The following is a 24,440-nucleotide window of genomic DNA, read 5'->3' as shown; positions in this document are numbered from 1 at the left end:
TAAAAATTTTGTTTTGAGATATTTTCTGTCTATCCATCCTTCCATTCGCAGTATCTGTTTATTAAACTGACTTTTTTACATTTGATATATTAAGTAAATTTTATTTCATCTTAAATATATTTTATAAAACTATTTTAGACATTAGTTATTAAAAAAATATATATTTTAGAGAATCCATTATGTAATAAATGTTATTTTATGTTATATATTTAGTATGTTTTGTTGATTTATTGATTTATTTATTTTTTATATATATATTAAATATTTTTAGATTTTCTTTATTTTCATCCATTCATCCATTTCTACTCAGCAGAGTTGTAAAAGTGTGTGTTTCTGTGTGTGTTATTCAGGTCGTACTGTAATCTTGTCCACACACCACATGGATGAAGCTGACCTGCTGAGTGACCGTGTGGCCATCATCTCTCAGGGTCGTCTGTACTGCTGCGGCTCTCCTCTCTTCCTGAAGAACTGCCTGGGGGCTGGTTTCTACCTCACTCTGGTGCGGCGCATTAAAGAACAGCCGTCCCATGTCAGAAAGGAGGTGAGACATTTATCATCTATCAGAAAGAGAATATAAAGTAGCTAGACTCTCAAGGTTGCTCTGGTTCTTACAGGGTCAGTGTGACTGTACTGAGGACTGCTCTTGTAAATGCTCACTCTGTTCCAAATTTAAAGAGAGTTCCGTTGAGCAGCCCAGAATTACAGAAAGACAGATGGAAGGTAAAAAGTTCATATAGTATATTTATATTAGATCAGTGTAACCAAGCTGCATATATCATAATTTAGGTTGTATCTCACTCTTTCAGGGGACATTGAGAGAATCACGGCCCTTGTTCACCATCATGTCCCGGAGGCCAGGCTTATAGAGGTCATAGGGCAAGAGCTGACCTTTCTACTGCCCAGCCGGGGCTTCAAGCATCGTTCTTACGCCAGCCTGTTCAGAGAGCTGGAAGAGACGCTGGCAGACATGGGGCTGAGCAGTTTTGGAGTGTCAGACACTTCACTGGAGGAGGTCACTATTTTTTATTTGATTTTATTGCAATAAGGGATCAGTATTTTACAAAGCACCGTCATCTTGCTTTGTACAACATGTAAAAATGACATTTTGTCTCTTTTGTGTCCTGTAGATATTTCTGAAGGTCACAGCTGACGGAGAGGCTGCTCACATCAACCCTAAGTCTGGTAAGATTTTCAGTCTCCTGTTTGTCATTCCATCCCAGATATGCACATATTGTGTATGATCTGTCAGTTTATGGTGCTTGTGGGTGTTGTATGTTGTGATTGTGATGTCTGTTTTTGTGGTTGAACCCCTTAGACATCAGACTTCAACAACAGAAATCTCTTGCGAGTCTCTATAGAGAGAACACAGTCAAAGTGAATATAGAAGAAGGTGATGACCGATTTAGTCTGTCAGGCTTATAATGCTTCATCCCAGCTAAAGCTATCTGCAAAAACACAACATAAAGAGTTAAAGGACACAATAAAGAGATATTGTTGAAACATACCACTAGAAAATAAATAGTGCTACAGTAAATGCTAAATAGTGCATATGGTGCCGGTTAACCCTTTGATGCATGAAGGAATATATATGTTTGACAGATGTGTAACTCAAATGGCATCTTGAAGAATAAATGACTGCGAGATATTATAGTTATTTAAAAAATAATTTGTGATTTTAAGAATGAATGCATCAGAAGGTTAAGCTTGCTTTTTATAGCTATAGTTATTATTTTTTCACAGCTAAAAATAGTCGCTGAAAATGAGTGGTCAATTTTACCACTATTATGGTAAATGTTCAAAAAAAATACTTGGACTTTTTGAGATTATGTATAAGCCAGTGACTGCATGGCTGAATAATTGTAGTTAGCCCCCAATTTTATGTGTGCATATTCTTGCTTTTAATTTATTAAGTGTAAATAAATGTTTATTTTATTTTTTTTATTATTATGTTTTGCCTATATGCTACCATTAAATTGCACCAGCGTTATACTGTATAAGTTCTCATTGGAAAACCCATATAAGTTGACCAGACCTTTCTAAAAAATAAAAATGAAAATGATTGGCTTCTAGATTTTGACTGCTTTTGATCTTTTTTTTTTTTTAGATACAGACAGGTCGTTGTATGCTAACGGACAAACCAACTCTTCAAGTTCAACCAGCAAAGATGGCAGAGGATCTCATCAGGTGAAGGGAATCTGTCTGGTCTTGAAACAGTTTTTTGCTCTTGTCATAAAGAGGTTCCACCACACCACACGTTCCGGCAAAGACTTCCTCGCCCAGGTCAGAATAACAGCATTGCTTTGGAAACTTGTTGCTTTGTAACGTAAATGACGAAGTGCATAGGATTCGGTTAAAAGATGACAGTTTTTATGATGCCCACTGGCATCTTCTCTTCCTCAGATTGTGTTGCCTGCTAGTTTTGTCCTTGTTTCTCTGATGTTCACGCTGATTGTTCCTCCATTCGGCGAATACCCCAGTCTTACTCTAAGCCCATGGATGTACGGCCGACAGTTCACCTTCTTCAGGTACAGTAAATTTACGCTGGAACATAACTGGTTTAATTATTCACTGAACGTAGTTCACTAAGCAGGTAAAACAGTCTATTAAATCTCCTTTTCAGTAATGAACAGATGCAAAGTCCAGATATGAGGTATTTTGGTGAGGTTCTTCTAAACAGACCTGGATTTGGGACTCGCTGTATGGTGGATGAACCTCTAGAGTATGTGTACATGCATTCTATTGATATTACAGAATATCCAAAGGTGTTTGTTCTGCTTACCATGTCCATTTTTGTTTCCCTCAGAGAATATCCTTGTAATAACATAACCACAGAGTGGGAGATGCCCCTGGTGAACCCAGCGCTCATTGAGATGCTGGGGAACCCAGAATGGACAGACATCAGTCCGTCTCCCAGCTGCCAGTGCAGCACACCCAGCAAACTCACCATGTTACCTGTGTGTCCAGAAGGTGCTGGAGGTCTTCCTCCTCCCCAGGTTTGTCTCTCAGCTATAGATACGACACTATAAAGTCTTTAAAATGATGTTTAGTGATGCGTTTCCTGCATTTCAGAGGATTCAGTCCACTGGTGACGTGTTGATGGATTTAACCGGCAGGAACGTCTCTGATTATTTGGTGAAGACCTACCCAAACTTAATACGGACAAGGTATTATGGCTGATTTGAGTCTAATCGTTCATTAACTCGCTCTTATGTTTCCAGGAACTCATCTTATTTGTGTTTTTTTTTTTTTGTACAGCTTGAAGAGCAAGTACTGGGTGAATGAACAGAGGTATGGGTGTCTTTAACATAAGGAGAAAATACAACGACTCCATCTTGTGGACACTTATAGAGAAAACATACATGCATTCTGTGATCTAAATATGTGGAAAAAACGAAAAACTTTTTTTCAGGTATGGTGGCATTTCTGTGGGAGCACTACTTCCTGTTCTTGATGTGGATCCTAAAACCATCCAGAATGCAGCTGCTCAGTTAGGACGTCTGCTTAACGTCACAGGGGTACCTCTTCTGGTTGTTTTCACTGGAAATCGATGTAATCAAAGCGAAGTAATTAATAAAAATTACTTTCAGTTTTAATAAAAAATATAATCATTTACAGGGCAGATACTCAAAGCTTACTCTGCAGGAGTTTGGGACTTTCTTGAGATATATGGAAACTGAAAACAATGTCAAGGTGATATTTCTATCAACTTCACTTCCTGTCACAGTTTAGGAGCTCGGCTCGTCCTATTCAAGATAAATAACCCATTTATTATCTCCTCTAGGTGTGGTTCAATAACAAAGGCTGGCACGCTATGGTGGCCTTCATGAATGTGGCAAATAACGCCATCCTTCGAGCAAACCTGCCTCCTGGAGCCGATTTAAATGAGTATGGCATCACAGCCATCAATCATCCACTAAACCTGACTAAGGAACAGCTGTCGGAGGTCACAGTGTGAGTGGAATGCTGACAGTACTTCACACAGTTGTTTTACTTGTAATTCTCAGTAGATGCATGCCAAATGTTTTTATGTAATGTTATGTATTGTTTACTTACAATCTTTCAGACTGACCACCTCAGTGGATGCAGTGGTCGCTATCTGTGTGATTTTCGCCATGTCCTTCGTACCGGCCAGTTTTGTGCTTTATCTGATTCAGGAGAGAGTGACGCAGGCCAAACACCTGCAGTTTGTGAGTGGGGTCAGTCCTCTGGTGTACTGGATTGCTAACTTCTTCTGGGACATGGTTAGTATAAAGACTCTACAACCAACCATAATATTGTCACTGGCTTTACAAAAATAAGTAATACAAATAAAAAGATAATGAAAACTTAAATTAAATTTATTAAAGATTTATTTTTAGCAATGTAATTCTTTATTTGCTTGAAATAATGTATTATTAAATGTCATGTTCTGCACTATTTCATTTGTTAATTGCATTATGTTATTAATAAAAAGAACATTACTGCCCCCCCCCCCCAAAAAAATGTTTTTTAACATTTATTTTATATATACATACATTATATATATATATATATATATATATATATATATATATATATATATATATATACACACACACACACACACACACACACACAGTATATATTTATTTTATTAAGTACTGTATTTAAACGTTATGTTCTTTACCATTTTACTATTTAATATTTTTGTTCATTAAATTAAACTATTTAAAAAAAAATTCTTGACAAAAAGAAAATATGCAACAAACTATAAATGTAATGCCATATGCATTATAAACACGCTTTACCAAAAAAATACTATGCAGTCCATTATTGATTGATTTATAGTTTTCTTGCTGATGCTTTCAGACTATCAACAAATCATTTTTGCAATTAAAAAAAATAATAATCTCTGTTAGCCAGCAAGAAAACATTTTCTTTGTGATAAATTGGCTAAGTTTGCAACTGGTCTGGATAAATAATAATTATAAATTAAATACTAAGAAAGCTGAAACATGTTGTTTTGAGCAATAAGTGCATTTATAGTCCCTAATAAATATAGAATAAATATATAAGTGTATTTATTCCAAAGCATTGTCTTATGTTCCTTGAAATGGTCTTATAATTCAGTTTTGCTGTTGTCCTGTCTTTTCAGATAAACTACGCTGTCAGTGCAGCCATGGTTGTGGGGATTTTTATTGCATTTGACAAAAAATGCTACACTTCGCCTGGCAACTTGCAAGCCCTGATAGCTCTGCTGATGCTTTATGGGTAATGGAAAAATCCATGTCGTCTTTCATTGACCCTTTTACATTTCTTTTAGCAGAGCAGCACTTCTAGGTCTTTCATATTAGTTATTTGGGTCACGATCCAAAAGTACTCTATGTAAAAAAAGTCACCCTCAGTAGCTTTAACAGTACATACTGTCCTGAGAGATGAAGGGATGTTAAGTAGACCCCACTGAAAGCTTTGAAGGGTGATTTGTCAGTGTCTTATTCAAGCTGCCATTTCCCAGAGTAGATACTTGGCCCTCGATCACATCAGCGGTGCAATCGAGAGCCAAATGTCTCTCAGACTCTCTTCAGCTCAGTGAGTCTTCTAGTGTGGCTCCAAATCAGACACTCCAGCACAAACCCCTTATTCTGAAGATCTTTTTGTTTCTGATATGAATGCATATCTTGACAGAATCAGAATCATTCATGCATTCATAAAAAGAAGTGGGAAATGTATCAGGAGATAAAAATGTAGTCTCTATAAATCTGAACTGTATGAATATTTAAAAATATCCTAATCTGCCTTTTTTTATGAAATAGTTGGTCGGTGACTCCCATGATGTATCCGATGTCATATATATTTAACGTGCCCAGCACAGCGTACGTCTCTCTGTCCTGCATCAACCTCTTCATTGGCATCAACAGCAGTGCCATCACATTTATATTAGACCTGTTTGACAGTACAGAGGTAAAACATCTCAGCCTTGACTTTAGTGTACTCTAAATTTTCCACAATTTCCTCTAATATCATCATTAGAATTTCAATCATGTTCTAAACGCATTAGTCTTTCAGGCCAAAAGTTCAAGTGTAAAGCTGACATTTCATCCTCCATCTGTCTGTACTTTTGCAGGCTCTGTATAAGTGTAACCAGGTGCTGAAGAAAGCTCTACTTGTCTTTCCTCACTTCTGTTTGGGCCGCGGGCTCATTGACATGGCGATGAACCGGGCAGTGATGGACGTGTATGCACGCTTTGGTGAGTCCTGCTCCTGTCCCCACCTCACATTTCAATTGGTCTTTTTGAGGCTGCCACAAGCAACCCTAGCCCGGCCCCTGGCAAGGTCTGGACCCAGTGATCTGGCCTCCATAAAAGTCACTGAGCTTTAGTCTATATGTCAACATGATGGAAATATAACACCAAGTCTTCATAGGAGATTCACATTGCATCTGGAGGCAATTCAAAGCAGCAATTATTTTTGATAACCAAATGGATCAGACTCTGGGTCAAACTGGTCTTCAAAACTAAGTCTACAAGGACTAACTTGAGATGTCTCTTTAACTAATTAGAGACTTCTCTAAGATATTGTATGAGTGATAAAATGGACTTATATTTTAGAAGTCAAATTAAAATCCACCCAAAACACCCTAGCAGCTGCATAGCAATGTCCTAGCACCCAGGAAGAACACTCTAGCACCAACACTAAATTCCACTGGAATGCCCTAGTACCCCAAGAACACCTGGGAAACTGTTTGGCAGCACACTAGCAACCACCCAGAATATCACCAAAACACCCAGATTTATTGTGCCAAAGAGCATAATTCTTTTAAGCCCGTATGGCTTGCTAAGAAGAAACTATGCTCTAACCACACGTTGGAAGCTGTAGTTCCATACAAGTTTGCTACGCTGTTTGCAAATGTTTGTTTGAATGATGATTTCGGGAAACACGATTCGTTGAACTACGTTGGTAACTGCACATAACTGCAAAGCCACATAACAAAATAATTTACACTATTTATAGCTGATTGTAAAGATGCAAATGTTGGTGAACTTTTTTGTGAGTTTCATGCGCATCTCACGTGTCTCAGGTGAGGACTTCAGCTTGGATCCCTTCAGCTGGGACTTTGTGGGAAAGAATGTGATGTTCATGGTGATCGAGGGGTTTGTCTATTTCATCCTGAACGTTCTGATACAGTACCGGTTCTTCCTGGATCACTGGTGAGAAGAAAAACATTCAAACAAGTCACTTCCCAGGAAATATTGCATCTCCATATACACGTATGCTGACTCTTTCTACAGGATGTCAGATTTTAAAAAGCCGCCAATAACTGATGAGGATGTGGATGTGGCCAAAGAGAGAGAGAAGGTTTACAAAGGAGGAAGCTCTAGTGACATCCTCCAGATAAAAGACCTATCGAAGGCAAGTCTGTCTACTTTATAATGGTGCATGATGGGTAATGTTTCATGCAATAGTGATCATGAGTGTGCTTTTATCTATATAGACGTATACTGGAACGATCAGGCCAGCGGTGGACAGGATATGTGTAGGAGTGTCTCCAGGAGAGGTAATCAATATAGACATTTGGTTGTGTTAAGATCACCATGAGCTTTGCATAAACTTAAGTTTTCCCCCCCACAGTGCTTTGGACTTCTGGGTGTGAATGGTGCTGGGAAAACTACCACATTCAAAATGCTGACAGGAGACATTGATGTCACTTCTGGGGAAGCGGTTGTGACTGGTTACAGGTTTGTAACACGAGACTGTTATGGTTATGATAGATCTTAAGTGAAGATTCTCCTCTTAACCAGTGTTTTCTAGCTTGGTAGTTTGCACAGACAGCAGTGCTAGCAACTCTGTTCGCTATCTGGCTAACAAACATTTGAGCTAATTATAGATCGAACTAAAGAGTGTGTACAGTGGTGCTTTAAAAACATTTCTCAGTTTGGTTTAACTTATGGTTCAATCTACAGAGAGTAAAGGTGCCATACACCAGGCATTGGTTGTGGAAATGGAAGGATTTTCCATTCATAATTTTTAACATGGAGGTTTAAAATGTCTTTGTTTAAGAGTTATAAGCCATGAACCAAATTAACCAGAAACAAGGTGAATCACAGCATTAAAAACTTTTTTTTTTACTGCAAATCAAAATAGTTTGAGAGTCTGGAGATTCATGGGAGTGGGTGGGTGATACAGAGGTTCTTTCATGCATTTGCTTGTTTTGATTGAATGATTGGTGGAGCTTTCTCAGCAGAATCATGGGTCATGCAGTTTTTCCTTAAGAATTTAGCTGATTATTTAAGAAATAAGTTGAAATAATGTAGGATGATGGCTTCAACAGAAGCATATACCATCAATTAACAACCTCTTAGCAACATTGTCATTAAAAATCCCTTCCACTTTGGAGAAAATGAATGGGATTTATACCTCCTGAACATGACTGTTGCACTTTGAGTTGGGGGTGGGACCACCTGTTTGAATGGACATTGTTAAAAGATGGGGTTAAAGGGCAGTAAAACTGTTTAACAAACTGTTTGAAACGATTGTTATTTTTACCCTAGCAGCCACCCTATCAACTGCATAGCAATACCCCAACCACCCATACTTCCCTACACAGCAACACCTGAGCAACACCAATTTTTATGAAAGCTGTTAAGAAATTTCTGCTGTGTGTGTGTGTACTTTGGATGGGTTAAATGCAGAGCACAATTTCTGAGTATGGGTCACCATACTTGGCTGTATGTCATGTCACTTTACACACTCATTTTGACTTGAACTCATTTTGATTTTCTCATTAACTTGGTTGATTTCTTGTGATGCTCCAGCATTCTTACCAACATTCTGGATGTGCACCAGAACATGGGCTACTGCCCTCAGTTTGATGCAATAGATGATCTTCTAACAGGGAGAGAACATCTACACTTATACGCTCGGCTCAGAGGAGTCCCGGAATCCGAGATCAGCAGAGTGAGACCATATTCTACTTTCTTATCTCTTCTTATTTCTTTCTCTCTGAGGATTTCTGACAGAGACCTCTATCTCTCATTGATGCAGGTGGCTGAATGGGGAATTCAGAAACTGGGTTTATTTGAGTATGCAGGCTGCACTGCTGGCAGATACAGTGGTGGAAACAAGCGTAAACTCTCAACAGCTATTGCAATGATTGGCTGTCCAGCTCTTCTGCTCCTGGTAAGAGCTTTCCTGTGCAGTTTATTTTAGAATAAGATAAGGAGTTTTACAAGTATGTTTTTTTTTCCCGTGCCAGGATGAGCCAACCACAGGAATGGATCCTCACTCTCGGAGGTTCCTGTGGAACTCCATCATGAGTGTGATTCAGGGTGGCAGGGCAGTGGTCCTTACATCACACAGGCAAGAACTCGTCAACACACATACATTTATATAAACTGCTAAATTATAAATGTTATATAATAAGCTATTGAAGCCTGTTTTCACCATGGAATAACAAAAAGATGGTTGCAAATTTTTATCAAAGAATTCTGTGAGATATAAAGGTGTAAACTCTATTCTAGATTTCTTGCAGTTCCTAGTTTACATCATGCAGTTGTGGTGGCTCTGTTTCCACCACAAAATAAAAAGGGAATTCTGACTTTTTTCTCGCATTTGCAGGAAAAAGGCAGAATTATTTACATTTATTCATTTAGCATGTTTAGATGTTTTTATCCAAAGTGAAAAAAGTGAAAAAAGTGTGACTTATAGTCCGGAAAATACGGGATATATATATATATATATATATATATATATATATATATATATATATATATATATATATATAAAATATACATTTTATGAATATAAATATATACATGTAAATATTTTGTAAATATATACCGTATTTGTGTGTATTTCTATGTACATAATAAATATACATAATACACACAGATATATTATGTAAATAAAAATGTTTATTTTGGATGTGTTTAATCATTTGATAGCACTTTTATTTATTTGTGTGTGTGTGTGTGTGTGTGTGTGTATATACCGTGATAGATAGATAGATAGATAGATAGATAGATAGATAGATAGATAGATAGATAGATAGATAGATAGATAGATAGATAGATAGATAGATAGATAGATAGATAGATAGATTGATAAGATAGATAAGATAGATAGATAGATCTTTACAAAAGTATAATAAAAAGTATTTTTTTTTAAACCCACAGCATGGAGGAATGTGAAGCTCTCTGCACACGACTGGCCATCATGGTGAACGGAACATTTAAGTGTCTTGGCACAATCCAGCACCTCAAATACAAGTAAAATCACAAATTTTCACTTCATGTAAAAAGTTTGAGTGGTATACATTTTCCACTGTCCAAAATCTTCTGTATTTGCGTATCTATTCTCTGAACATCACTTATAATGTTCCCTGTAGATTTGGTGATGGATATGTTGTCACCATGAAAATCAGAGCAGCCAAAGCGGGCACAGCACCAGATCTGAACCCGGCCGAAGCATTTATGGAGAGCACATTTCCAGGCTGCATTCAGAGAGAGAAACACTACAATACTCTACAGTACGAGATTGCTTCTTCCTCCTTGGCTAAAATCTTCCAGCTAGTCTTGGCCAACAAGGAAATGCTGAATATCGAAGATTACTCAGTGTCCCAGACAACTCTGGACCAGGTATTTCGTGTGATTCTTTTGGCCTAGATAAACCTGTACCAGTTACTTTTTTTGAATATTTGTCAGTATCTCCTTATGCGATACATTTAAGCTTGTAAAATGTATGAGACTAGACACCACCACCATTTGTTTACAAGCCTGCATGTGACAAATGCACTGGAACGAGGGAATTTTGGCTCTTTATGTAGTCTCGCTCTCTTTGTTTCACTCCCTGTAGGTGTTTGTGAATTTTGCAAAGCAGCAATCCGGAGAAGATGATGCCATTGTGCTGCACCCGAGGGCAGCCGGTGCCCGGCGGGACATGAGAGTCTTTCCAGTGAAAACGAAAGCTTGAAATCTTTACTGAAGAGGGTCATTTGAGCAGGTCAATTGGAGTCATCTGGCTGGGTGCCCAAATGAGTTATAAAAGAAGAAGAGATTTTTTTTTGGTCCTTTACAAAGCACACGCAGTAATGGCTTCGCACACCTCCCTTGCTTGGCCTGTTTATTTTTATAAAATTTTTCATTGAAATGCAACCAAATCACAACAAAATACAGACAGAACTGGACTGAGCTAGTCTTATTAATACAGTAGCACTTTATTATGTCAGTCACATTTTTTTTTTTTTTTTTTTTACAAAGAATTTTGTTTTAAAAACAAATCAAATGATGCAATAGATTTTATTGCAAAGGCTATTGCTATTGAAATGCATATTGCATTGTGATGCATTGCAAGTCACGGCTTTAATAATTCTTGCCAAGTTAGAAAAGTGTAGCAAACAAATGTTGTAATTCACCAAATGTTAAATGTTGAATGTTCAGTTTTGTAATTTACTGCCTAAAGTGGCTTGTAGATAGGAATTGTACAAAGCTGATTTGTTCTTTCTTGTAAAAATAATACTATTAAAAATGTTATTGCTCACTGTCCACCTTGTCAAGAATGTATACAATAGTATACCATCATCAAAACAGTCTAGAAAAATGTATTAAATGGAGTCGGTAAATTTTTTTATTTTATAACCATTTGAACCACTTATTTAGATTTCAAGTAAAACAAATGAAGAAAAACGATTTTCTTTCATGCTGAAGTAGTTGGACTACAGAGGTAAAGTGCTGTATTTTGCACATGGATAGTTGTGGAAATGATTTAACCAACAGAAATATCTTGTGTCAACACAAATTCCTACAAATCTGCTTATTTAAATTCCCAAGTGGCATACCATAGTAAACACAACAATGTTAGACGTCATCTTGCATGATAAACGTCAGATATTGCTGAAAAGCGGATTTAACTTCATAATCCTTTTCACAGGGTTTCATAAATCAGCCTCATTTTCATGCAGCTGTTCAGAAGTGTCCCAGTTCTCTCATCTGAAATCATAATGTCTCTGGATTTTGACCTGACATTGGTTTATATGAATGTCAGAGGATGAAAGGGAGGATTGACGTGTGGAAGTATGGGTAGTCCTTGAACTCCCGGGTTTAAGTTTTGTGTTTTCCTTTGGCCCAGATGGTCATTTGAAACCTATGAATGTGGAGACAAATGTAAAAAATAAAATAAACAAATAAAATGGTAAATAAAAATAAGATCAAATATTGTACATTTAAAATTGTCTATATTAATCAATTATTTTGTATTTTAAAAAAAGAAAAAAGAAACAAGTAAATGAACAACTTTAATATATTTATATATTCATATATTTTAAATAATATATATTTTTGTAGTTCAGTATATATATCCAATATCAAAAACACTTAAGTTTGATGGCAGTTGCTCACCTGCCACACACTGGGTCATGATAGACAGGCCCACCTAAACACTCACCTGATTAAAATTTTAAGCAAAGAGCTGATAAATCAGTCAGAGGTAGTAGAAGGTGTTATATATTTGATTATGACAATGGTGCTGTTACCTCATGTGTAGATGGGACATGATACAAAGTAAAAGAGCCACATAAAAGGGTTTTTAGATGGATGTGGGAATCTCAGACATTTTTGACCTGTGTATCTCCATATGCTGTAAAACATAAAAACAAGTTTAATGTATTAAATTTACATATTTTTTTTAAATAGGTTTGTCTCTACTAGTACTTACATGGTGGTGTGTAGAGAGGGTGGTTAATGTAGTATGCTATAGCCAAGTTGCAAAATCCCAGTAGGCTAATAAACACAATTCTGTAAATTCAGAGAATTAGCTTCACCTTTACGGACACACTTTTAGTTTTCCAAATCATAATAGTGTTGTTCAGTTTGTCAAATTGCTCAGAAAATAACTGAACTGTATTAAATAAATGTTTTAATATCTTTCTGAAGTAGACAAATTACTTCTCAGACTAATTTTCATTTGACACAGCAGCAAACCAGACCAGTGTGACCAAACACTCACCCTAATAATGGCTCTGAGAGGCATGGTGCAATTAGAAAATCGATGCACAAAGATAGTTTCAAATAGCCTCTTAATGTAGAGGAAAGAGTAACAAGCACAAGCCAGACTGAAGAGAAAATAAAAATGTAATAAAAATTTGAAATCCATGACTTTATTTCTTCCATTGAGGACAAAAGGTACTTGCCCACATGATGAGAGCTGGAGATGAAGGTGTGTTTGTGGTTATAGATGTACAGGACATAGAAGAGGAGATATATCAGTTGGGGACACATTTACTCTGCCAGAAAAACCTGCAGAGCAGTGATGTTTTAAAGTTTGATACTCTCAGAGTTACATTTTGCAAATCACTCTTACCATCGTCCATCCCAGTTGTGGGCAAAGGTCTCTGAAATAAAAGGTCGCTGATGTCCCCACAGGCAGATTCTGTAGCACGTCATATTCTCAGTGCTTTTCCTTCTAAAATTGAAAACTCCGAAGTAGATTTGTTACAGCTAGTGTTAAAGTTTTAGGTAAGTGTAGGTTTTGGTTCTGCTGCATCAAAGCAGCTCTTGGCAGATAGCACTTATCTTGCTTTCTGAAAGCTGAAAAATGCTACCTTCAAAAGCGCTAGAGGTGGCAAGACATCAGGAAAGCACATCTGAGAACATCCAGGATGTTTGTGTAACATCCTGTCTACCAAGTCTTCATCTGGTTAGTTTTTGAAAGCAGCAGAGATGAATAATATCCCTCAATTCAGTTTGTGGGTTTAGCAATTGGTGGAAATGGAGCAGATGAAAGATTTTTTATGATTCCATTTCTACCCAATGAGTAAGCAAGTCCTTAAATAGTTTCTTGGTTATCTCTAAAGCTACACACCTGAGAAAAGCAAACAGGATTTTTTAAAATTATTTAAAACATTAGCCTACATTTATTAATACCTGTTCTACAATATTATTTCAAACTAAATACATAGTGTTCATTATTGCACGCGCTCTATAATACTTGATTGTGATTGGTCAATCGCGAGATGTAGTAGTCAGTCACTCCATAGCGATGCAGTTTATTAGTCAGCTCGTCCATGTAAAAACAACCAATCAGGTACCCCGTTAAAAGTTCTTTCAGCCAGTAGATTTGCTAAGACCGATTCGGTTTCTTGTGACACACCGCGAAAAGGCAAATGACACGTCATGTGTCTCAGCAGGTATCGATTTTATATACTATAGTATTGTTACACTGTTCATATTGATGCTAGGTCGGTTGTTTTGTACATTTTAAATTTACTATTTTATGAAAGTAACTTACTCCAAAAATAAATAATTATAAATAAATAAATAATCGCAAAATAAAACTCGTCGGGCTGTCCAGGACACATGCGCAGTTGAGGAAAAATGTGACATTTCATATTTGACTAGGTAAAAATTACAATATCAAAGCCACTGTTGGGTAAAACTTGACTTATGAAACAAACTCATAATGTCAACTACACTTGAAGGTTCAACCTGCTTTAAAAACAAGATAAAACAAAATACCATTAAGTTTTGGCTGGGTGCAGCAGATTTGTTAGAGGCAAAATCTGCTTACCTTGTCAAGAAAACAGAGCTGTTCTTAGGTTTTTGAGTCCAGAATTTCGACCTGGAAGATTAGAGCCATAAATTCAGCTGGGTCAATAGCTGCACAGCACAGACACTATGAAGCATACTTACTTTTTAATTCAATCAACATAAATCAAGTTGATTTAGTGAAGGCCTGGCCTCAGGGTGAAGCTGCCCATCACTTCTCCCAGAAATTTCTGCTTCATGAATGCATCACAAAACTGACAACTGAAGGAATAAAACCTGAAGCTGTCACATATTTTCATATTAATAGGACATAAAGAGAGTTTAGGAATAATTAGCAACATGCTGCTCCTTGAGTAATCATAAAAAATGTGCTGTGTAGTGAATAACCTAAACTTTTTAATTCTGACAGTTTTCCAACTATCCGAGAAGCCCATGAGCACCCAATGAGGGCGGTTATACCGATCAGAGCTTCAGTTTTGACAGCTCTGTCCCTGTTTAGCTCATTGCAGTCATTCATCAGTCATCCCCCAAGCAAAAAAGCTGAATCTCCGCTATCACCTGTTTCTGACCAGTCAGAGCTCTGAATTCCAAGGATATATCTGTTTGCAGTACAGGGGTCTTTTTAATCTTAATTAAAAGGCGTCTGCGTTGATCTACGGAGTACGCACTGTGAGTTGACTCTGCTGCAAAGCAGAGCTGTCAACCTGACACTGCTGTTCGTCTAATCGTCTAATCGTCTAATGGGCACACAGGATTAGCCTGATGCTCATCTTAAAGACAGAATCCTGTTGGTTGACTGGTTGAGGTTATTCTGCAGATGGAGATGTCTGGGATCATTACTAGCAGATGTTGCACCTGATGCGGATTTGTCTAAATTTAGCGGGGAGTTTTCTAAACTCTCACAATTTTATGGCAGATGTTTGTTGAAAGGTTATCTATGTATTGCAAAAATTATATAAATATTTTTGGGTTTTATATTTGTGTCAGTATTTAAAAATAAGGAATAATATTCTATATAATAATAATACAAATATAATCTATAAATAATATGCAGATATGAATATGCAAAAGTGACCAGAAACACATTTTCACTTTGCTTTTCTTGTTAGATGACTAGCCATGCAGTAAACTTGTCCCGTTTTCAATTAGGCAGAGTAATCAATAAAAGCACTCTCTGAATTTCTGAGTGCTATTGACAGGACGTCCTGCCTCTGTTATCCCCATCCCCCAGTATTGTAAATACATCAATAATGATGAGGACTGTATCAGCCTCAAAACATCGGTTTTGTTCAAGGCTTTGAAGTTCTTGTTTTCTTTGTTTACTTCTCGAAGGCGGTTTGGGACATTAGATTTGAATGTTTGATTTCTATACATTTAATTGTGAAGTTGTTTAATGCGTGTTAATCAATAGCACAGTCTCTGGTGGTGTTACAGTAGGCAGTGGAAATGCCTGAGAGAGTTCATTAGTCCTCCACAGATGACAGGCCTGTCGGTTACGGGCTGAATTATATTTACTTGTTTATGTTCAGCAAGCGTAAAATTAAAGCAATCCGGCATACAGCAAATTTGCTCTTACAGTATGATACCCAACTGGAGGAACTGAGGACTAGATAGGAATAGATAGATAAATAGATTTTTCTATGAACTGATTGGAATGGAAATGCTTGCTTTTTGTTATTAAATAAATGACCTCAAGGCATTAATACGATGGAGATATTTTTCTCAGAAAGAGATGACGGAACATTTTCTACATTAATTCCCAATTATTACCAGGTTCCAGGTTTTGCCAGTGTTTCCCAGTTTACAGTCATTTCTGTCTTCGTTGTCAAGTGAGTCTAGTCACGTCTACGTCAAGTGGCTTAGACATGGCGATTGAAGCTTGACTCTTTGTTGAAGTGTAGTGCAGAGGCCCTTGGTCTCAGCCCAGCAAACTCAGTCTGAGTGCAAAGCATGTATTCAGAAATCTTCCAGCACTTCAGAGAGCTCACATATCTGCCGTGCCACATTCAGTGTCCATGACAGCATCTGCTGCCGTTCTGAAGAAACCCCAACCTCTGCTGGTAATAATAACCACAGACAGCCCGACAGACTGATCATTTTTTATCATTCTTCAGGAGTCTTGGGTGATGTCTCTAAGATTGTCCTCAAGGTCAGATTTGTTCTCCTGTCATGATGGGGATCCTCTATTTCTCACCATTTTCACATCTGTGGTTGCTCAGCCACACAGGCAAAGCCCCCGTCACAGAACTTCTGACCCAGCTGCCACAAATGTGTGAAATTCAGATGAAGAAACTCTCTGAATTGCCAAAGGCACTCAAGACACTTCAGGGAAGTCGGGTGACAGAATTCCTCTTCAGCGTTCAAGGGCAAAATGAGCACACAAGTACAGCCCAGAGAGTGTTTATTTGATAAAGGGCTGTGGACCAACTGCATGAGTGTCTCACTGACAAATTGTGTAAAATATGAAGGTATTAGTGGATTAACTAGAAACAAGGGAGATGAGCAGAAACTCTGTTTGGGATTATATTAAATTTGCCACTAGAGGGTGCTGTAAACTTGTTAAAGCATCAGTGATTGTTGACACCCTTCACGCGTGGAGGAATTTAAAAGTGGCCTTCTGAAGATATGCTGACCTAAGACATCTCTATATTACGTAGAGATAACATTTAACGTTTCTGTTGATTTCAGTGTCAGGTTTCTGCTGGTGCATGACTAGTTTGTTTAATTCTGAATGTGCAGATGCTCTAATTATCAGCCAAACATTGAACCCTTGGGCCCTTGACCTGTGGAGGATGTCTTCTTGATGTTGTGCAACTTAAAATGAACATTTAGGGCTTTAGCTGGTGGTTTAATTAATTGATTTTAGAATAAATTATTTTTATAGTTTTTTTTTCAGTCAACAAAGTTGGCCTTGAACCTGCAAGCCTACTTGGTCTGCATCTTAAATTAAATTATTTTAAATTAATTTTTGCTGCTTGTTATCTGCTTAGCATAAAAAAAATAAGCCTCGCAAGGCATTGCCCAGGTATCAATTTTGATTTTAAATCTGTCCTGATTACCTTTAATAAAAGAAAACTCAATCCTGCAAAAGCCTGGCCCATGATGCTGACATTTTAATTTGAGCATTTTCAAATAATTAATTTCGTCTCTATGGAAAGACCATTTTCTCTGAGAGCTCAAGAAAAAAATTCTAATGTGCCATCTGTTATTAACTTTTTCAGCATTCACTATCTGTTTTGAGCATGTATTATGCTGGTGTTGCCTTGGGGTAATTTATGATTTTTATTTGTAGTACCCCATGGCTTTGTTGCATATCCATAAGCCCTCATGTTCTTTGTTATTCCCTTTGATTTTGGTGAGATGTCTGCCATCTCTTGCTCTGTTTTGATATCTGACAGGATTTCAATCTCGAGGCTTGTGAAGTCTCAGAGTTTTGTCTCACATCTCTCTAGTTATTTTGCCTGAACTCATACAGGCTTCATCCGAACTCACCAACACCTGTTCATTTGCTTCCCTCGCCATCTGTCTGCTTTCCATTGTGCCGTTTAAGATGGCTCATTAGAGAAAATCCATATAGATCTGAGGTGCTGAGTGTTTCCTGGTAGGTGTGTTTTGGCTGCAATGGATGGAGTATAAATAAAATTTTCAAGAAGGGCCTCAGGAAGGCTAATTGCCGCCTCATCTTAATGTCACCGAGACCGACGTGAATAAAAAGAGCTGATATGGCATTAAAAGCAACCACTGTGCTTTACGCCAGTTTCCCTTTGTCAGTACAAAGAACTTAACTTAATTGGTAAATTAATGTTATTGATCTGGCACAGCAGGGAAATCCTTCTAGTGTGCTCGTTTTTAGGGAGCATTTTATTTGGCTCATCTTATGTTCTAAATTTTTTTTGGGGGGTGGCTGTCCAAATGATTTGTTTTCTTCTTTTGTGCCTTAGTTTGGCTGAAAAAGACTACTGTAGTTAAAGGATTAAATTTTTTTTAAAAGCGGATGTAAACAAACTTATTCAATATCTTCTCATTCCACAAAGTCATTTTAATGTCTCCATCTGTAAGAGGCAGCAGGCTCTAAACCATCTAACAATGCCACATCTGTGTTTTTTTAAATACATATAGACATGCCTCTCAGACCAACTTCCTTTCCTTTGTTTGGCTTTGTCTGTCAGAACCCCCAAATTCTGGCAAGTTAAAAATGTCTTTTGCAACTTTATAAATCATTTGCCTCTTAACCGACACGTCCTTATTTCAGTAACTTGCATCAGCCAGACTTCTGGTGATTTATTACCCAATTACTCGGCCTGCACACCTAGTGTTTAAACTCCTGAATCTTTCCCAATCATTGGCGTCCGTTTTCGCGGTTTCACATATGAGTGCTCGCAGACATTTGGTCCTTTTGTGAGCGTGCTGAGCAATGAAAAAACCTGTGGTCCTCTACAGACGCCCCACGTTCTTCTGTGCACCTGCATTTGCATGCAAAGCGAGCAGTCGTGTGCTGCACTGAGGCATCCAGCTCTGTGAAATGTGTAGAGCGCTGTTGGTGTTTTGGTGCTGATCAGATTTATTGCTAGAGGCGCCTGAGTCACAATACGATAAAACAGGGGTGGGTGACAGTCGGGGACACTGTGGTCATTAGCGTTTATGTGCAGGCATACACCCCACGCGATGAAGATGAAATAATGGTGAGTCTAGTCAGCTGTACTCCTGTGTTGTAACAAAAGCAAAGCCAGAAGGGCTTTAAAAGAGCTGCTGTTATGCGCCTCTGCAGTTAAGAGAGCCATCATATCTCTTTGGGTCCGATTATCAAACTACGCTCTTTTAGTGAGGCCTCAAGCAATTTACAATTAAAAGCAAAACATTTAGAGTTAAAAGCAAACTTTAGATTCCATACCCTCAGAAATGATGCAAGCAGAGAAAATATTCAGTTGAATGCATAAATATATATATATATATATATATTTTGATAATGGGCATCATCCGATGAAGACATAACTAGCAAAGCTAACTGCTTTCATTCTATATGGATATTTGTGATATTGTGATATTTGTGTATTTTTTAAATGCACAAATATCTCATGATGTAATTTCTTAATACAAGGAGCACAGTATTCATTATCTTATAGAATGGTTTTCACTAAATTCAACAAATAAAGCTACAAAAGGCAATATTTATATATTCAAAACATTTATATTTAACATTATATTATATTATATTTGTGACTTTAAACTTTTAAAAATAATGAACAAAAAATGTGATGGAAATGTACTCACCCTCAGGCCGGCCCATATGTACAGTAGATGAGTTTGTTTCTTAATTAGAATAAATTTGGAGAAATTATGGACCGCTATTTTGGCCATAAGAGACGGTTTAACGCTAAAACACCTTAATATGTTTCTTACAAACTTGCAGCTTTTAATTGAGATTAATTGATGGAATGGAGTCATGTGGATTATTGCAATGTTTTTATCAGCTCTTTAGACTCTCGTTCTGACGGCACCCATTCACTACAGAGGGTCCACTGGTGAGCAAGATGTAATGCTACATTTCTTTAAATCTTTTCAGGTGAAGATTCAAACTCGCCTGCATCCTTGAGTGTGAGTAAATTTTCAGCAATTAAAAAAAAAAATTGGGGTGAACTAATAATCTAAAAGTATGCTACTATTAATTTAAGTGTTTTATTGATTTAAATATTTTGATACAAAATAAAAGGCCTAAATGCAGACTCATTAGATTTTATTAAATTAATTACACTCAATGATATGCAAAACAAGGATCTGCTACTCGAAGCTAGAGAAGCCAGTGATCTGAGCACTCAAATGTGTGCATGCTTTATATTCTGTCTGATGTTTACAAGCCTAGTTTCATTCATTCATATTTTTGAATAGCGAGGGCTAAATGCATCATGTTCTATTTCTCTCCGTGGCCCATTTTCTGAAGGCTCGGTCAGTCCCCACTCTGTTTTATGATGAAGTCATTGCTTGTTCCAGCCTGGTCAACCATGACAGTCCAGCTCTTATTAACAGCGTGGCAGGATCCCTCAGTCAAAGCAAGAGAGACCTAGAGCTCTTCCACACCTGCTATGTCGGAGTACATCATTGCTCCTGGCATATTGAATGTCTGGATGGGCTCCAGACTCTCTCAGCTTGGTGGAGGAGGTGGGCAACAGCCAGAGCTGTGAGCTGAATGAGAGAGATATAAGCAAATAACCTCAGCTGAACTTAGCTATGCTAATCATTGACAAAAGGAACGCCAAGGCTGGAAAAACAATAGAATTCCAATCTGCTTACTGGGTGACCGTTTAGTGGCCCAAGTCACAGATAAAACACCCTTCAGATACCTTCAGGTGTTAATGAGTCATTCAGTGGAGTGAAGAAAAAAATATAAAAAATAAATAAGAAGTCAGAGGAGAAGACAAGGATAGAATGATGTGCATTTTAAATAATCGTTTGATGTAGAATTTTTTATTTGTTTAATTTGGTTCAAATATGTGTTAAATGTTTTTTTTAATTCTGTTGATTTATACTTCAAATGTGTGTATTTTCCTTTTTATACAAATTTGTTCAGAGTTGTAGTTTTCATTTATTCATTTAATATTCATTCTATTCGAAATTTGGTTTGGCGATATTAATAGCGAGCATCGCAAATGAAGTGGAATTAAACAAATGCAGAAAAAATGTATATTCCAAAACATAGTATGGCCACAATCCACTCACAGACACTTTGAGGCAAACATGGGCAAAGCAGGATGCTACATGAGAGTGATGGAGGACAGCCTGACAGCCTGGGTTGTACTGACGTGTTTTTATGTTTGTGCTTCAAGAAAGACTTGCCTGTAGCTTTCGGTAAGCCTTCATCACCCTCTCGCTGGCGGTTACCATGGCACTAGTGCGTTAGGTCAGGCTGGACCCACAGACCTTTCCTCTGAGCACAGCAATCCCAGAGGACCGTCTAATGAGAACTAAAATGACGAAAACAAAGCAGATGAACAGCCGGCCGCTGCCACTGCATTCCTTTTTTATTTACTGCTTCTCTTTTACTTCATCAAAATAGACTTCAGATTGGGTTTATCTATCGTAGCAGAGAATGAACATCTAGTCCTTGAAATGCACCAGACTTTAAAAACATCTTACGTGATTAAGCATCTTTCATCTCTGCGGTCTATCTATCATGTCACAAGCTGTTTCTCTCGGTCGAGAAGCGAGATTACATGATGTTATTTACAAAGAAAGGCGCCCGCTGAACCATGCGCTCGGTGACACATTCGCATGTTCTTTTTCGTTGTGGAACAAAAAGTTAATTCGTTTAAAGTCTGTGCATAGACGGGAAAGTAATTACAGAGCCGAGGAACATTTTCCATGCCATACAGAGTGTTCACTAATGAAAAAACAGGTGAGTGACTCCGGTAATTAATTTCCAAGGAGACTGAATCAACATGTTGAAATTATTGATGTTTATTTGAAGTCTGCGGCACATTTATGATGATGCTTTTTGGAGTTGGATGGGCTTTTTTATTTTAACTTTTAAAAAATTGCGTGTGGGTGTAATCCAATCATGTAACCAGATTCTAAAAATGAAGTAGGGCTACATGCAGGTGAGAGTTTTTTTTCAGGGTTGGCGCTGAACTCTGCTGCAGGACTGAATTTGCCTACCCCTTCACTAGACCATGATGTCTGACTGATTGGCTCATTTTAAGATGGGAACTGACCAAAATTCTGCATGCAAAAGTGACCTTGGCCACCACATGTACGTTAACACATTGCTATGTAAGCATAGTCAATCAACAAATGACACACTCCTTGCACAAACATGCATGTTCATCTTCCTCTGTTGGAACAAGATAAGAGGTCAGGGCAAACAGCGATAGTGGAGCAGAGCTTATTGGTTCACTTGACCTCAGATGCCAAGCAAATAATCCCTCAAATTTTATTTTGGTTTTGGACTTGCCTGCATCTATTTGGAATCAACCAGTTCCAATGTAGTGACACATTTGCTCGCTGCTTAGAGTAATTATAGAGACAGAAGAACCTCTGTATTGCAGATAAACAGATAATAAATATCTTCAAGAAAAATGCATGTTCATACGTAGTGGGTTTATTGCAGCTGCAACAATTATTCCTTGTTACTTGCAACAGTTCTTTTGGCTTCTCTTAGCAATCCCTCCCTTGGGACCTTGTTGTGGTCTCCGCTTCAAGCTGAGTGAACTTCTTATTTGACTCATCCAGGAGAGTGATCAACAGGGGAGTGATGTGTTTGGAGTGAGACAGTTACTGGCAGTGCACCTGGATGGAAGAGACGGCTGCTGGACTCATTATTGTCAATGACATTTTAAGCATCCCTTTATAGCAAACTGCCATTGTAAGTCAATGCCAAAGAGATGATAAGGGAATTGTGTGCAGTACAGCTAGCCAACTAGGTTCAACTGATCCAGCATTAGTCTGTGGGGCAGATTTACAACTACTGGCAGTATTTACTAAAGGCACAAAGTGAAAAATTCACTCTGAAAAGGTGTGGACAGACCTTATTGCATATGCATTTAGGAGTTTCTGTGGTGGCCCAGTAGTGTGCAACACAACGAAATCTCCACAACACAACGGAAACAAGCACAAAGTAGCACAAGACAATGGAATAAAGCCTCAACAAAATTAGCACAAGACACAACATAGCTTAATTAGTACAACACAACAAAATTAGTCCTATGTGTTGTGCAGTACTGGGTCACCATAAATTTCCCTGTCAGATACCAAATTTATCGAAAGCAGATTATTTAAAAGAATCTCGCAACATGATTTACGAAGGTTTGCGATGCATGTCTTAAACCAAACTCTAATTTCCACTGTTCTTGGTAGATTGTGCTGGTTATTATGCTAATTTAAATTCCTATTCACCTGTTAGATTAAGCAATATAGTGATCAGTAATGCAATTGCATAAAAGTATCCACCTAAATAAAAACCGGACATACAAAAAACACTCAGATTTTTTTTTTAAGTTGTTTGTATTTTCTTCAACTTATTTTCTTTATAAAAACACAACACTTGATCAAACGGTGTCTCTTTGATTGGAACTGATCTTGTGGAATCTATTAATTTTCCAATTAAGTGCCAGGCTCAGTCTGCCTTCTGATGCAAATGTGATGGTATTTACATGGTTCCCTCAATTTGCATTTATAGTGCTTCTCAGCCTGGATATATACAAACGTTTAGCACTTAGTCTTAGTATTAGTTGACCAGCCATTCAAGCGGGTAAAAAATATATATACCAAATATATACTGTATATTCAGAAACACTCTCCAACACCACCTGAAGAGAAATCCATACAAACAAAGCCTAGAAACTTTATCTAGCTTCAAAAGTGAAGGAAAATTCACTCAGAACAGAAGGAAATAAAGTAGTGAAAATAAGATTCATGAGGATAATTTAATTTGAACTAGGATGTAAATAACAAACAGAATGATTCATTCTTTCTGAAAAGTGACACATCAGGTTTGTGTTGCTTTCATTAGGAAGGCTGGGAATAAAATGTAATCAGTTTTCATTAAAACTGACACAACTTTCCTCCTTTATCCTAGAGGAGTCCAACGATGCTACACCACACAGTATGGATTCATCTCACTGTGGGATTTTAATAAGACCTGCATATGAAACTGTTAAATTGAACTAATGAAATACATTTTTGAATGTATAGAATTAAGTTTAAAGACATGAATTCAAATTTGGATGCATAATGTTACTAAATGTACTGTAATATCACATTAAGAAGCCCATTGCCTGATTCTTCATTGACTGAGCATTGAGATGTCAGATTATGCACCCTGTGATCCAATATAGATTTTTCACTCTCAAATATGATTTTCTCACTTCCAATAGTATAGACCCTAAATAACTGGAGCTACTTAAACATAGCCATCATTTCCCAAGACTACTGTATATGATTAAAAACAACCAA

General features: G+C 37.4%; 1 protein-coding gene and 1 long non-coding RNA gene across 3 annotated transcripts in view; one reads left to right on the top strand and one right to left on the bottom strand.

The window, feature by feature from the left end:
* The window catches only part of LOC128013140 (retinal-specific phospholipid-transporting ATPase ABCA4-like), a 29,882-nt gene extending 18,384 nt beyond the window's left edge, over positions 1–11,498 (top strand). The window contains exons 24-51 of one of the 2 annotated variants that reach the window (XM_052595871.1): positions 351–541; positions 615–720; positions 807–1,012; positions 1,128–1,182; positions 1,316–1,390; positions 2,105–2,280; positions 2,401–2,525; positions 2,621–2,719; positions 2,804–2,993; positions 3,070–3,164; positions 3,256–3,288; positions 3,410–3,515; positions 3,616–3,690; positions 3,782–3,951; positions 4,064–4,241; positions 5,114–5,229; positions 5,772–5,919; positions 6,083–6,206; positions 7,037–7,166; positions 7,248–7,368; positions 7,451–7,513; positions 7,588–7,694; positions 8,772–8,913; positions 9,001–9,135; positions 9,212–9,315; positions 10,131–10,223; positions 10,343–10,592; positions 10,810–11,498. In XM_052595871.1, coding sequence (XP_052451831.1) covers positions 351–541; positions 615–720; positions 807–1,012; positions 1,128–1,182; positions 1,316–1,390; positions 2,105–2,280; positions 2,401–2,525; positions 2,621–2,719; positions 2,804–2,993; positions 3,070–3,164; positions 3,256–3,288; positions 3,410–3,515; positions 3,616–3,690; positions 3,782–3,951; positions 4,064–4,241; positions 5,114–5,229; positions 5,772–5,919; positions 6,083–6,206; positions 7,037–7,166; positions 7,248–7,368; positions 7,451–7,513; positions 7,588–7,694; positions 8,772–8,913; positions 9,001–9,135; positions 9,212–9,315; positions 10,131–10,223; positions 10,343–10,592; positions 10,810–10,926 — 3,530 coding nt within the window. In that variant the 3' untranslated portion in view covers positions 10,927–11,498. The remainder of the gene's footprint in view (positions 1–350; positions 542–614; positions 721–806; positions 1,013–1,127; positions 1,183–1,315; positions 1,391–2,104; positions 2,281–2,400; positions 2,526–2,620; positions 2,720–2,803; positions 2,994–3,069; positions 3,165–3,255; positions 3,289–3,409; positions 3,516–3,615; positions 3,691–3,781; positions 3,952–4,063; positions 4,242–5,113; positions 5,230–5,771; positions 5,920–6,082; positions 6,207–7,036; positions 7,167–7,247; positions 7,369–7,450; positions 7,514–7,587; positions 7,695–8,771; positions 8,914–9,000; positions 9,136–9,211; positions 9,316–10,130; positions 10,224–10,342; positions 10,593–10,809) is intronic. The other variant, XM_052595872.1, reaches the window with a different exon arrangement.
* Positions 11,499–11,534: 36 nt separating this feature from the next.
* LOC128013142 (uncharacterized) lies at positions 11,535–13,856 on the bottom strand. Its single transcript, XR_008183245.1, has 5 exons — positions 12,958–13,856; positions 12,667–12,746; positions 12,485–12,588; positions 12,351–12,396; positions 11,535–12,096 (listed from the first exon to the last, which is right to left on the bottom strand). It is a non-coding gene; the product is annotated as an uncharacterized LOC128013142 (long non-coding RNA).
* Positions 13,857–24,440: the final 10,584 nt, after the last annotated feature.

Source organism: Carassius gibelio, chromosome B24, assembly GCF_023724105.1.
Source record: "Carassius gibelio isolate Cgi1373 ecotype wild population from Czech Republic chromosome B24, carGib1.2-hapl.c, whole genome shotgun sequence".
Taxonomy (NCBI): domain Eukaryota; kingdom Metazoa; phylum Chordata; class Actinopteri; order Cypriniformes; family Cyprinidae; genus Carassius; species Carassius gibelio.
Note: the sequence above shows the minus strand (reverse complement) of the source record. Positions and strands in the feature narration are given on the sequence as shown.